Source organism: Mus caroli, unplaced genomic scaffold, assembly GCF_978045245.1.
Source record: "Mus caroli unplaced genomic scaffold, Mus_caroli_1 scaffold_16, whole genome shotgun sequence".
Taxonomy (NCBI): domain Eukaryota; kingdom Metazoa; phylum Chordata; class Mammalia; order Rodentia; family Muridae; genus Mus; species Mus caroli.
Genome location: NW_028227271.1, coordinates 49,218,016 through 49,232,641, shown reverse-complemented (window position 1 = coordinate 49,232,641; position 14,626 = coordinate 49,218,016). Strand labels below are relative to the sequence as shown.

Genomic DNA, 14,626 nt, shown 5'->3' with positions numbered 1-14,626 from the left:
CAGATAAATACTTGGCTAATTAATGAGTTAGAAGCCAGTCTGGGCTAGGTGAGACCCTATCTCCACAAGATCACATGTTAGATAGTAAACAAACATTTTTCTTTAAATTATCTCTTTAGTACCAATCTCATTTCTACCCAATCGCATCCTTCCTCCAAGAGGTACTTGGGCTTTTCTAGACTGTGTGTCATGTTTGAGACTTTATATGGATGAATGTTTGTTTACTCTTTGCAACTTGAACAGCATGCTGTATATTGAATTCACCAGTGTTGATAGTCCATTGCTCTGAAAGTATTTTTTTTATGTTAGCAGGCAAACCAAGAGGTTGCCACATGATATCTAATAAATGTGTGCCATTGTAATTTGTTACCATAGGTGCCCCCCACTGTTCATATCTGTCCCCACTCTACCCCTGGCTGACTCCCTCTGAGTTAGTTGCCCACATCTGTCTTCTCATCCAACATATTCATAATCTTCTCTATCATCTACCTCCCTTAAGAACTCTTCTCTGATATCAAGATCCTTATCTGTGGCTGTTCATTTTGCTGCTGTATCCATGGTGTGCCCTGTATGGGCCACTGTAGCCTTATCTATTGGGTTATGGGACATTGAGGTTGTCTATAAGTCTTGGCTGTTATTCTCGGACCATTGCTGTGAAGAGAGACCATGACCAAGGCAACTTTTCTAAAGGAAAGCATTTAAATTGAGCTTGTTTACAGTTTCAGAGGGTTTGTCTGTGATCATCATGGTGTAGTGAGCAAACCTGGTACTACAAGCTTTACATCCTGATCAGCAGGTGGAAGGCACAGAGACAGACACTGGGCTTTTGAAACCTAAAAGCCCACCCATCTAAGGTTACACCTCCCAATCCTTCCTAAACAGTTCAACAGCTGGGGACTAAGCATGAAAATATAGGAGCTTATGGTGGCCATGTCATTCAAACCATGACACTGCCAATGGCTCAGTGACCATCCTGAACTCTTGTGTGCTGGCTAGTTTTAAGTTGGCGTTACACCAACTAAAGTCCCTTAGGTAGAGGGAACCTCCATTAAGAAAATGTTTCTACATGTCCTGTGGGCAAGCCTGTGGTGCATTCTTTTTAATTGATAATTGATGTGGGTAGGTCCCGCTCACTATAGGTTGTGCCTCCCCTGGCTGGTGGTCTTGGTTAGTACCAGAGGGTAGGTGAGCAATCCGTGAGGAGCAACCCAGTAAACAGCATGTGTCTGTGACTTCTGCTTCACTTCCCGCTTTGCTTGAGTTCCTGCCCTGACTTCCCTCAGTGATAGATTGTTACCTGGAAGGGTAACATATGCTAAACTTGAGTTCCTGCCCTGACTTCCCTCAGTGATAGATTGTTACCTGGAAGGGTAACATATGCTAAACCCTTTCCTCCCCAAGGTGCTTTTTGCTCATGATGTTTTATCACAGCAATTGAGACCCTAAGATGATATGTCTCAGAGTCACAACATGGCCTAGACACTTGCACATTGGTGTTCTTTTAAGCCAAGGTACAATTCTTCTTATTTTTGTTGAATTTCCACTCACTGTTAGGTTTTTTATTTTCAAATAACTCTTCAGGGAAGCTTCTCAGAGCAGTCCTCCATTGTTCCCACTGTAGTTCTCCTTAACCCCTGCAAACCCATAGCATCATTTTAGTTATATGCTAAATTTCTCTTTGACACTCACGCTGTTCCAGGGTCATGCTTATGAAGACTTTGGGATGGGTGATGAAGTGAATTTTGTGAGCCTTTCAGCACATGATTGAGGATGGTGGTGGTGACGATGATAATGGGGGGAGGTGGGGAGGTGATGCTAACAGAAACGAGCACTGCTCTTAGCGAGGTGCTGTGCTAAGCACGGTCCCTTACAGTAGCTATGTGTGATCAAGGGTTCATCAGAGAGTAGATTCTAATCTTCTGTCTCTTGTGAGACTTCTCACTTTCCTCTCTGTGTGTATTGTGTTTCAGTGTGTGATGAGCACAAGGAATTCAAGGATGTAAAACTCTTCTACCGCTTTAGGAAGGATGATGGGACCTTTCCACTGGACAATGAGGTGAAGGCCTTCATGAGAGGACAGAGGCTCTATGAAAAGTAAGTCCACTGCCATGTTGACTCGGGAAACGGAAGCGGGTGCTGTTCTTTTGCTTGGTTGCTTACTTATTTTGAGAAAGGATCTTAGGCTGTATCCCAGGCCTGTGTTCTCATAGGATAACCTTGAATTTCTGACCCTCCTGGCTCTGTCCGCTGAGATTATAGCTGCACATCATTATTTATGTGGTGCTGAGGATAGAACCCTGGGCTTTATGCATGCCAGGCAAATGGCCTATCAACTGAGCTTCGGCCGCCCATCTGTCTGCCTCTTCCCATGTCGACCTCAGTGTGGTTCTTCCGTGTGGGTGGGTTACGTAACTGTTCCTTTTAATGGGAGAAGGTTCTGTCACAGAGTCGCTTCTCGAGTTGCCAAAAATTAAAGTTAGTTTCATAAGCTTCATAAAACACTTTTATCAAAATCATATTCCCTATTCTTAAGACAGTTGAACAAAACTCCAGAAGTGAAAACAGAAGGGCACTGTTTGATGTTTTCCATCAAGAGACGCCCACGATCTTTTCCTTATTGGGTAAATGTGACTGTTGTAGAATCTGAAGAGTCAGTCATATGTGCTGTGCCCAGGGGAAAGGTTAGGGTCATGTCAGGTAGTTAGTGCTGAGCGCCCTTCACGGAGCAGGATCTGTGAGGACAGTATTTCAGCTTTCAGGAAGCTAAAACATACCATATACAGCCTAGGACTACTGGGTTGGCAGGTCTGGAGTCTCCCAAGAGGTTTATCTCCAAGCTAGTCTGCTTTTCTTTCGCCTCTAGCTTTTCCTACCATCTTTAATTTTATTCAGGGCAACATTTTGAGAATGGACTGCCAAAGCAATGCCATTCCTTAATTTTGGTTGTCTTGCAAGGCTTTGGGCGGCGTGAAAATTCCTATTTGTCACATAAAAGGTGATACAAGCATCTCCTTCTCCATAGTAGGTGGGTGTAGGTGTTCCAGTGAAGGCCTAGGAAGTCAAAAGACAAAAGAACAAGAGGATTAAGAGCTTAGGTTCAATTTTGGTTGTGAACATGGGCCTTGCTCATGCTTCATGTACCCTACCACTGATATCCTGCCTTCTTTGTATCCCTTCCACCCAAGACCACCTGTGCTTTGCCGGTGATATGGTGAATATTTGACGAGAATTATGAATAGGGACCAGGGATGTATCTCAGATGTATACATTTATCTAGCATGTGTAAGATCAATGAGGAAGAGGGAGTGTGGCTTTGGTGTTTTGTATCGTTAGGTTTATTTGTTTGTTTGTTTGTTTGTGTGTGTGTGTGTGTGTGTGTGTGTGAATTCATCAATATTCCAGGACTCTATGCCTGCTATATACTTTCTAGTTATTAATACTCAGTGGCCTCAAATTCCATGTAAACTTATTTCTCCAAATTCCTTGCGAAATTAGCACTGGGAAAAAGAAATTTATTATGTATTTAACCTTAAGTGACCCAGCTACGGTCTCATAAACCTTGGCCACTGCTTTTGGTTGCTGGATGTTTGGGTCACATTTTGGGCCATTTGAAATGGACTCTTCCATTGTATGCATTTTCCTTGTTTTTTGAGTGATCTTTCTATGACTTTCAGGACAGGTATTATTGTGTAAGTTTTAGATACTTTAATAACATTAAAAGTGAAGAGTTGGTTATCTAGTCAGAGACTTTATTTATGTTTTTTTTTTTAATAATTAAAGGGATTTTTTTTTCCTGCAGTATTTTCTCCAGAATACTTCTTTGGGGTATTTTTAACATTTACAACATGAAGGTCTTACAAGATATGTGTTCCTTTTATTATTCTTATTTTAAGATAATAATAGTAGGAATTTATTGATTGCAGAATAACTTATTGCAAAGCTTGACTAGTAGAGGTTATTGAATTACTGCAGCATGGCTGATTTAGATGTTGTTGTTGTCCCTGTTTCACAATGGGGGAGAGGGTGTGGCAGGCAGGGAAAGCCTTGTGTCTAAAGTCCACTAATCAATCACAGCTGCACTTTGCAGCCAAACCCTGGCATTGTTGTCTTCATAGAGATTAAATGTATTAAATAAACATTTACTCCAGAATACATCTTACTATAAAATGTGGCCGAGGATTTGTAAGTTGTCAAGGTAGAGAATTTTCTGTACCAGGATCTACAGACAGACATAAGTATGAGATCCTACTTTGGGGCCAGCATCCCTGGTGTTCTGTTAATAAGACCTGATGTGGAGGCCTGAATGCCTCCTTCGTGTGGATGGGCTTTCATGGTACCAGAAGGCACCATGCAAGCTTCCAAAGGAGGGAGGCAAACCACGAGCCGTCTTACCCAACTATGATGCCAATGAACCTCATTAACAACCAGCATGGCACCCCAGCCTAAGTGCAGTGGGGGCAAACATCCCTTAGCAGTAACCAGTAGCTCTCTAATGTTCTCACCAGAGGGAAGCCATGCCTGGTGCTAGAAGCCTAGCTAAGTAACTGCTCGGTGCTAGTGAAGTCAGGGTTATTGGAGGAAAATCGACGTTCACTAACTTACTAAGCCAGCATAGTCCCTAACTATAATGTATAAACACTTGTCCTTATACCCACAGGTAAGTAAGTGTAGTTCTTACCCCTCATCAAGGACACTTCTCTTTGTGATAGATGGAGACCACTACAGAAAACCCACAACCAATCAAAATGCAGAGTTGTGAAGCCCAGTCCCACTGCAATATGTCTACAAAACACTCTGCACCTAAGACTCGGGGAACATTGCAGAAGACGGGGGCAAAAAGATTCTAAAACCCAGAGGATGAGGGGGTTTACTGTGGGATCCTGTCTCCTAGTAAGGTCAGAATCTACCTCCATAAATTGTCACCAACACGACAGCATGACTGTCCAAAATGTGAACTGAGCAAGGATGATGCCAATGAGCATGCCCAAGTAGACAGGAAAAAACTCAGGAGACCGCAACCCTACACAAAGAACTATATTCAATGGAGGAAACCCGGGTGTAGGAGAGGTGACCCACCCCAGAGAAAAACACACCAACTGATTGTCCAGTTTCAACTGCTCAGCCCTGAAAAACGTGCATACAGATCACATGATATTAACTGAGAAGATCATATTTATAAATAAGTTGTGTGTACAGATATGCATGCAGTAACAACAGAAGAGGAGGCCATAAGTCCAAAGGAGAGTGGGAAGTAAGTAATGTATGGGGAAACGTGGAGAGAGGAAAGGACAGGGAAAGTGTTGGAACCATGCTTAACCTGCCGACGAAGAGCATATTTTGAATTAACCTTGATTTCCTCTTTCAGTCTAGGAATGGCTTCTCAATTCCAATTTCACCTGGCTTAATATAGAGGTAAATCCCCTCTACATGTGGTGAATAGCCTGTTTGTCTAGTTGGGTTCTTCTGTTCTTATACAAAGGACTTTGATGTTCTCAGCAGTGAGGATTTCTCTCACTGGCTACCAGCCTATTTATCCCGCTTAGGGCTTCAGACAGACCGAAGAAGGTAACGGATAAATGCCGTGTGGCCCATGGGTTCCCACTGTGTTTTTTCATTCTCTCTTCTATATAACTGAGGAGGAATCTGAGGGAGAAGCCATGGCCAGCAAGGCAGCATCCTTCTGTGTGTTTTATCTTCTCCATCATATGCCCCAGGATCATTCTTTTGTTCTTTCTCAGTGCCCGGCACGGTAAATATTGTTCAGTGAACAAAGGGCTTCCCGTGTTGTGTTGCTGTGAATGTCTGAGCTGCTGGCGTAAGAGAACTGCTTAATGACAGGTGACAATAGCCAGTCTGTCACCATGCCTGGCCTCTAGCACTTACAGAGCATCTTACACATCATTTGTTCGGTTTTCCTTACAATCTTCAGTGATATTCCCACCAGGGATAATTAATCCACTATAATACTAAGGGCATGAGATATACAGAGGCTTAAATGATCGATACAGACTCCCAGATAGGGAGATAGAGATGGCTCTTAAACACTTCTGGCTGGAGAAGTGGCTCAGCAATGAAAAACACTTGCTGCTCTTCCAGAGGAACCAGGTTTGGTTCTCAGTCCCCACATCAGATGGCTCCCAGTTGCCTTTCATTTTCGTTTCAGGGGACAAGATGCCATCTCTTGGTCTCCCCTGGCATCTGCATGCTCATGACACTCACTACACACACACAGACAGAGAGAGGGGTGGGAAGGGAGGGAAGCACTTAAAATTAAATAAAATATGGGGGGGGGGTGAGCACTTAAGCATTTAAGCTTTTGTGTGGGGCTGGGTGAATGAACCTGTCTGATGTAACCGAGGCTGGAAGTCAGAGGGTCAGGCATCTTAACTCCTAGATCAGCTAGACTGGCTGCCTAACTGTCTCTACCTTCCCAGCAATGAGATGCAGGCCCACCAAAGGGGGGCTTCCTATGGGTACCAGGGATCTGAACTTGGTTCCTCAAGTTTCCATGGCAACCTTTTTCCTGCCTGATTCATCTCTCCAGCACCTCGTTCATCCCTGTCTTCTGTTTCTACCTAGCAAACACCTTTCAAGCTGAGGTGGGTCAGTTGGTTATTTAGGTTGGTTACTTATTTAGACTGTTTATTTTGAGATGGGTCTGTGCAACCCTAGCTATCCTGGAACGTGCTATATAGACGAGAATGGCCTCAAGCTTGTAGCCCTACTTCTGGCTCTGTATCCCAAGTGCTGGGATTATAGGCATGAATGCAAACTAATAGCTTCAGTTCTACCACTTGATTCAAACTTTAGCTTGCAATATTTTCAACTATTTGGCAAGCTGTAACAAAACATTTTCCATCATGCTATGGACATTCTTAGTTTAATTGTGCTGTTATGACTAGTGGTTTCCCTGGAATATTGTTGTTTTTCTTGTTTTGAGGCAGGGTTTTGTTGTGGAGGTCAGTCTGTCTTTAAACTCACATTCCCTCTGAGTATTAGGGTGATATGTATGTGCCATAGCATATGTGCAATATAGACGCTTTTGAATTTTTCTTAAATTTAATTTAATTTCTTCTGAGACGGGGTCTCTGTCTAAAAACATGAGTGTCCTGGAACTCACTATTTAAATCAGATGGCCACAAATTCAGAGATCCATCTTCCTCTGCCTCCTTAGTGCTGGAATTAAAGTCATGTACCACCATGCCTACCTGCTGTGTAGACTACTATAATAAGTATTCTTTTATTTTTTTTTTAAGATTTATTTATTTATTATACATAAGTACACTGTAGCTGTCTTCAGACACCTCAGAAGAGGGCATCAGATCTCATTACAGATGGTTGTGAGGTACCATGTGGTTGCTGGGATTTGAACTCAGGACCTCCTCTGGAAGAGCAGTCAGTGCTGTTAACCACTGAGCCATGTCACCAGCCCCATATAATCAGTATTCCTGCCTTCATGTATTTGAGGCATCCAGTGGTTACAGTATTTCTGGGTTAACAGTCAGCTCTTACCACAATATGGTTTATGTGAGCATGGTGATGGTGATGCTCAGTTACTCTTATTAAGAACCGTTAACCTCCAACTGAGATGTTACCATAACTGCCTGCGAGCCAAGTTTGCCATAGTCATTCCTGGGTGCACGTAGAAGATAAGAAACCCCAGGGCAGGACATGACAGCTAGCTCATGCCTCTTTGCAATGACAGTGGGCAAAGTACCACTGTGGTTTGGTTCCTGCAAATCACAGCAGGGCTAGAAGCTGCAGATGCACTGTCAGGGTTGTGTACAGAAGAACCGTAAGACTGAGCAACCTGAAGCTTTTATGATGTTTTCAGGCCACTGTGCAGTTTATCTCGGAGTGAGACACTCTGTTTTCAGACTAGCAGAAAACGAATGCGCCTTTCTATTGCAGAAGTGGCATTATCTTTCAGGTCTGTTTGCTCTGTGCACATCCTTGAGAAGTCTGAACAAAAGCTAAAAGCTGTGTTAGTTTGCAGACCTTGAGGAAATATGAGAGGTTTGGAAAGGACAATCTCCTAGTGGCTACAATGCACAAACTAATTGAATATTGGGGCTGACCATTAGGGAGCAATAATTATCCCTCAAACATTGTTAGTTTGTATGGTCTTTGTTTTGAGATGGGTCTTAGCCAAGTTAGCTTGGCACTATCTATGTAACCCATTTGGCCTCAAACTCACAGTCGTCCTACCTCAGCCGTTCAAGTGCTAGGATTATGTGAACGAACCATCACAACCCTCTCCAAACATTCATATTTCTGTGTGTGTGTGTGTGTTTGTGTGTGTGTGTGTGCTTTCTTCACAAATACCTCACATGTTTTCCTGCTCAAATTTTATAAGTAAATATGAAGTTATAAATGTGAAATATGTAATAGATTGTATAGCACTTGAGAAAAGAATTTGATGTTTAAAAAGTGTGTGTGTGTGGTGCTGCTGCTTTGTTTCTTATTGTGTTTAGGTAGTGGGATGTCATGTAGCCTTGGCTGTCCTGGAACTCATTACAAAACCAAGGCTGGCCTACCCCTCTGCTCCTCTTTCTACCTTCCAAATGCTGGCATTACAGATATTCACCACCATTCCAATGAAAACCTTTTAAAACTCCAGTGACTTTTTTTTTTTTAAGGGCTATCCTCAGGCCATGGAGATGTCTGTGATGTGTGCCACCCCCTGAATCCACGCTGATGGCCGTGGCCATACCATAGCCAGAAGCCATGAGGCAGTGCATGGCCCATGCTGCCACTGACTATAGAGGGCAGGGACGCTGCTTCTGCAGTGGTATCAATGACCGCGCACTCACACTTCTGTGGCACCTTCTCTTTCCCACTGCCACCCCTAAAAACAGTCTAGACGGGAAGCCATTGAAGAGAACTAAAAATTGTGTTATAGATGCTGAAGTGCAGCCCTTCCCAGTTAATGGCATCTGGCCAGGGTGTGGGTGGGGAAGGACTGTTTTCCCTAAGGGGCCGCCCGTTTGACCGTGTTCCATGTTCCAGTGAGTATATGGGCAACACAAATTGAACTTTATAAACATTTCTTGCCTTTCTTCTTCTTTTGTTTTGGGGGAGGTCACAAGGGTGGGGGCTGGACCTGCAAGAACTGGGAGGTGAGTGTGAAAGGGGTGCATCGTGTGAAATTTCCAAATAACCAATAAAAATATGGTGTTTAAAAAATGATGAGCTGAAGAGATGGCTCAGTGGTTAAGAGCACTAACTCCTCTTCCAGAGGTCCTGAGTTCAAATCCCAGCAACCACATGGTGGCTCACAGTCATCTGTAATGGGATCTGATGCCCTCTTCTGGTGTGTCTGAAGACAGCTACAGTGTACTCAAATACATAAAATAAATAAATCTTTAAAAAATAAAATAAAATAAAGCCAGTTGGTGGTGGCCCACACCTTTAATCCCAGCACTCTGGAGGCAGAGGCAAGCTGATCTCTGTGAGTTTGAGGCCAGCCTGGTCTACAGAATGCGTTCCAGAACAGCCAGAGCTGTTACACAGAGAAACCCTGTCTCAGAGAGAAAAGGAAAGGAACAACTATTCCCTCTTCATATAGTATTTAAAACATTAGGACAGGAGGCTGGTGAGATGGCTCAGCGGGTAAGAGCACTGACTGTTCTTCCAAAGGTCCTGAGTTCAAATCCCAGCAACCATCTGGTGGCTCACAATCATCTGTAATGGGATCTGATGCCCTCTTCTGGTGTGTGAAGACCGCTACAGTGTACTTTACATATATATAATTAATAAATAAATCTTTAAAAAAACAAAAAAAAAATTAGGACAAAAATTTAAGTGATTTTTGTTTCAGAAGCCAAGGGCCATAAAGCCTGGATCTGGGTTTAAATGTTTTGTCATATTAAGAGAAAATGACATATTTAACATTTTTTTAAAAAATGACTTTATTTACTATTCAAGCCAAAACTGGAGGAAAAGTCTCAATCTGTTTTGCCCATAGCTGTGCAGAGTCAAGGGCTTGGATTTAGTTTTGCCACAGGATCTCATGTGATCCAGGCTGATTCTGAACTTGCTGTGTGACTAAGAATGGCCTTTGAACTTGAGGTTCTCCTGCCTGTTTCCTGAGTGCTAGGATGACAGGTATGGACTTTACACGTGTGTACTTCTACCACGCCTGGTTTCAGGGGGTGCTGGGCATCATCACATCAAGAGCTTCATGCATACTCGGTAAGCTTTCTGCTAATTGAGCCAGATTTCTATATCTCAATAGGATTTTTTTTTTAAATCCTTGTCTGTGCCTGGGTGTGTGTGTGTGCATGGGTGTGTGTGCATGGGTGTGTGTGTGTGTGTGCGCGTGCAAGGGTGAATATATGCCCTGTTGCTCATGTAGAGGTAAGAGAACATCCTTGGATGTTGGTTCTGACCTCTGCCTTGCTTGAGAGTTTTTTGTTTGCAACTGCATAATGCCACACTAGCTGGCCCGTTATCTTAAGGTCTCTGTGTCTGCCTCCCCTTTTGCCTTTGAAGCTATGGTTTATATATGCATGCTGCTGTGTCTGGCTTTACACGGAGTTCTGAGGATCCAAACCCAAGTCCTCAGGCTGGCCTGGCCAGCAGCACTTTCCCCATTGTACCATCTCCCCACGCCCTGTAATAGACTTTTAAATGAGCCTGAGAAAAGTGTCACTTGGTTGGTGCCAAGTGGTTTTAGAAATCACATTTCCCTTCTTTGGGAATGATGCCACCGTTCCCCCTGGTGCATTGCTGGATTACACTAGAGCTTTGTTAGTATGCAAATCAGGTGGCAGCCATCTGTGCTGTCAGAACACATCAGACCTAGGTTGTCATCTACAGACTTCTAGCTCTGGTTGATTATTCAGAAATGACTTGATCTAAAGGTAAACGAGTTGCCATTTGACCAAGAAACCGGGTCCATAAGTGAAGACTTAGTGCTAACTTCCACTAAATGCTCCCCCATGCCCCGTAATTACTTTTTCGGTGATTACTTTCAATTTGGTAGAGAGGGGTTGGAGGTGGCCTTCAGGATTTCTGCACTCAAAGGAAGATGGGCCTGAGTTCCTTTGCTGTTGGGGGCCCCTTTCTGAGTCTGTTTTCTTACGTGTTATGGAAAGAAAGTGGCCATCCCCCACTCAGCCTTGCTGTGCGGACCAGTCCAATGGAGTCTCAGCTACAGTAGGATTTTTGCATTTTACCGCGTAAGGTGGTTTTCCCTGTGTATTAAATGTAACCTAGTCTTACCCAAGGGGCGATGAGATCGCCCCTCCCCCACTTTCCAAGGCCCCAGAGACTCACCTGTATGAATTGCTTCCAGGGCTTCCTGGTCTGCTTTTAAGTCAGACTCTGTCAGTGGGAGGCACTGTCATGAATTCCTCTGCTCCCTCACTATAGTTGGAGGCTACGTTTGGGGACAAACAACACCCTCCTCACACCTGTCCTGTGGGCCTGAAATAAACCCTCTCCCATAACCATCAGGGCTAGTGGTGTTGATGATCATGAGCAAACCAGTTGGCTAGGTCTCTGCCTCCTCATCCCTCCATGTGTTCCTTAGATCTGCTCCTGGTTTTAGGAGCTCCTTATTATAAACTGCCTTTCTGTCTGTTTCTATTATTATGTTTGTCCTGTATTTATTTGAGAGTGTCACATAGCCCTGGTAGCATCTAAATCCTGGGTGCTGGGCTTAGGCTTAGACCACCATGCTGGGCTATAAACTGCCCTTTGCTAGTGCATTTGTATGATCCTGCTACCTCCTGACTGGACCCTGGTTGGTGGATCCTGGGATCAGAAAGGAGTTCTTAACTTCTTCCAGTTAAGGAGGGCTGGACTGTCTATTTCCTATAAATGGGAAAGTCACTTGTTTGTAGTCATTTTGTCATTATTGCTGCTTGTACCTTTACTGATTATATATCTTGAAGAGTAAGAGAGACAAAACTGATGCATGGTACACTGACTAGTGTTGGCACTTGGCACATGGTACTCCAACTGGCCTTTTTGCTGGAGTACAGATTTAATGGGCCAAGGATGAAGTTCTTGGCTCCCTGCATCTCTGCTGTATCACCCTTGGTTCTGCAGCCAGCTCTCCAAGGTAACTGTAATGCGTCTCATGTTTTAGTCTCTCCAGCATAACAGGAAACTCCAAGATCCGTGATCTTGAACCCTCACTCTCTAATGCAAATATCCTCCCTTGTATGTTTGGGGAAAGGGTAACTAGATAGATGAGTATGTGCTCATTTTCACCTAAGAAAGGAGGCAGCCCCTTTCTCTCTCTCCGAAGCTGTGGGATAGTCACGATGGAGTAAACCAAGAGTCTCCCTCCTTTGAGACCACTCTGTTCAGACTTATTCCTTGTAGGCTCTGCTTATGACTATTCAAAAGCCCTGAGTACTAACCAGAGCCAGCCCCTCCCTCCACTTCCACAACCTTGTCATACTTTGGTGGGATCCTACTTATTGCTCACAGATTTGTTTGATTTTTCTAACTTCTCTAGGAAAGAGAGGTGTTCACCATCAATTCCCAGTAAGGAAAGTGAGTTAGAGATGAGCAAACTAAAACACTAAAAGTCTTTCTGTCATTCAGGACTGATCCTGGGGCCAGCTATATGGCTCAGAAAGCGAACACACTTGCGGTGTGGGCCCAAGGGCCAGGGTTTGACTCCCCATGCTTACGCAATGGTGGAAGGAGAGAACCGGCTCCATGAAGTTGTCTTTGACCTCCATGTGAATGCCTTTATATGTGTACCTCTCGTGCCGTGAATGCTAAATACAATTAACAGCAACAGGAAAAAGTTATACTGACCAAAATTTGCATTTAGCATAGGCTCACTTCTTTTTCATAATTGGAATAGGAAAAAAAAAATTGAGCATGAGAGGCCTGTACCCACCCCTTGGGTATATACTCTTGTTTTCTTAATAAACCTCAACTTTGCTTCATACTAAAATAATGATAGTAGCAATAATGATAATGTCAATGCTATTTTTTTATCAGTGCCTCTTTTTTTTAATATCTTGTTTATTTTATGTATATGAGTATACTGTAGCTGTCTTCAGACACACCAGAAGAGGGTATCAGATCTCATTACAGATGGCCGTGAGCCGCTCTGTGGTTGCTGGGACCTGAACTCAGGATCTTCAGAAGAGCAGTCAGTGCCCCTAACTGCTGAGCCATCTCTCCAGCCCATCAATGATAATTTTTAAGAATTAGATTTCCTTGCAGGTAACTGTGGAAGGTGACGTCCATATCTAGAGTGCTTTGAACTCTTTTTTTTTTTTTATCTAGCTCTTATTGATGGTCATGGATTCCATCTGGAAAATGTCATAAAAGTCCCTTTTAGAGACTATCTCCTATTGTTAGGTAAGGGAGGTGGGGCAGGGCGAGTGATCAGCAATCCGCATCATCAAGGGAAGTGCCATCAAGCCTCATGGAGCAGCAGGGATTGGGGAGCACATACTGAAACCAGGTACACGTGGATATTAGAGGAGTGGTACCAGTGGACCACATGCTGAATCTCTAATGGCAGATGGCGACCCTCATCATTGACACCGCATGCGGTAACTCCCTTAGCTGGTGGCTTTGGGTGAAACATAGGGACAGTTGGAACACACGACAGTTATATTGTTTCCCAGGCTTTTGTTTGTTAAATGAAAAAAATCCGTGCCTAATTACAGTCCCTTTGCACGGGGCTTGGGAGAGAAAATAAAGGCATTCTTCTACCAACTGGAAAACGCAGGACACTGGCAGAAAGCAGTTATCCATTTTAGGGCCCCCCTGAAAAATCCCTTCCTGCTAGCAAGAAAAATATCCGACTATTATTCTTAAATTTACCAAAGTTAAAATGCATATATAGTTTAGTGTTATTACCCATGGAGCCACTGACTGAACATTTTACAAACACTTCTGTGGTCCACCATGGCTTAACATCCTGAACAAATTAGCTTTGGAATTTTCTAGAATATTAAACTTAATTAAAAAAAAAAAAAGTAACTGAGCCTTTGGGCCGTGGCAACCATTTCCTAGTAACTCGGCCAGATGACAAATGCAAAGGGAAATGGATAAAGGGTAGGCACCTCTGGTCTCTGAGGGAGCATGGAGCTCTTCCTCTGGTCATCTACTTGAAAATCTACGAGAAGCGTGATACCTTAGAGGTCGAGGGAATGAGCGCTGGTCCCAAGCCTCTTAAGTGTTACCATGGCATCACAGGAAGAGTCTGCAATGTCACCCAGCTTGCCGTGGGTATCATTGTAAACCACCAAATTGAGGGCAAGATTCTTGCCGGGAGAAGAAATGTGCAGATTGGCCCTATTAAGCACCCTAAGAGCAGAGAAGCCTTGTGGGGGGTGGGGGGGAAGGGGGACGATCAGGGCAAAGAAGGAAGCCAAAGAAAAAGGTTGGCTTCAACAGCCGGCTCCACCCAGAGAGGCATGCACTGGGAGGACCAACAGGGAGGAGCCTGAGCTGCTGGAGCCCATTCGCTGTGAATTCATGGCTTAATATACAAAAATAAATTAAAAAAAAAAACGCAGACTGTATTGTTTTTAATGTAATTTAACTACTTTGGTTTTTCTGTTACAACCACCACTGTCCGACAACAAACCCATGGCAGATTCTTGGCTTTGGCGCTTCTGAACAGTTTGAACTCTTGCCC

At 43.7% G+C, this 14,626-nt stretch overlaps 1 protein-coding gene across 1 annotated transcript in view; it reads left to right on the top strand.

Annotated features, from left to right (window-relative positions):
- Positions 1-14,626, top strand: part of Deptor (DEP domain containing MTOR interacting protein) — a 148,692-nt gene that overhangs the window by 37,545 nt on the left and 96,521 nt on the right. Inside the window, exon 3 of the mRNA XM_021183757.3 lies at positions 1,971-2,094. Coding sequence (XP_021039416.1) covers positions 1,971-2,094 — 124 coding nt within the window. The remainder of the gene's footprint in view (positions 1-1,970; positions 2,095-14,626) is intronic.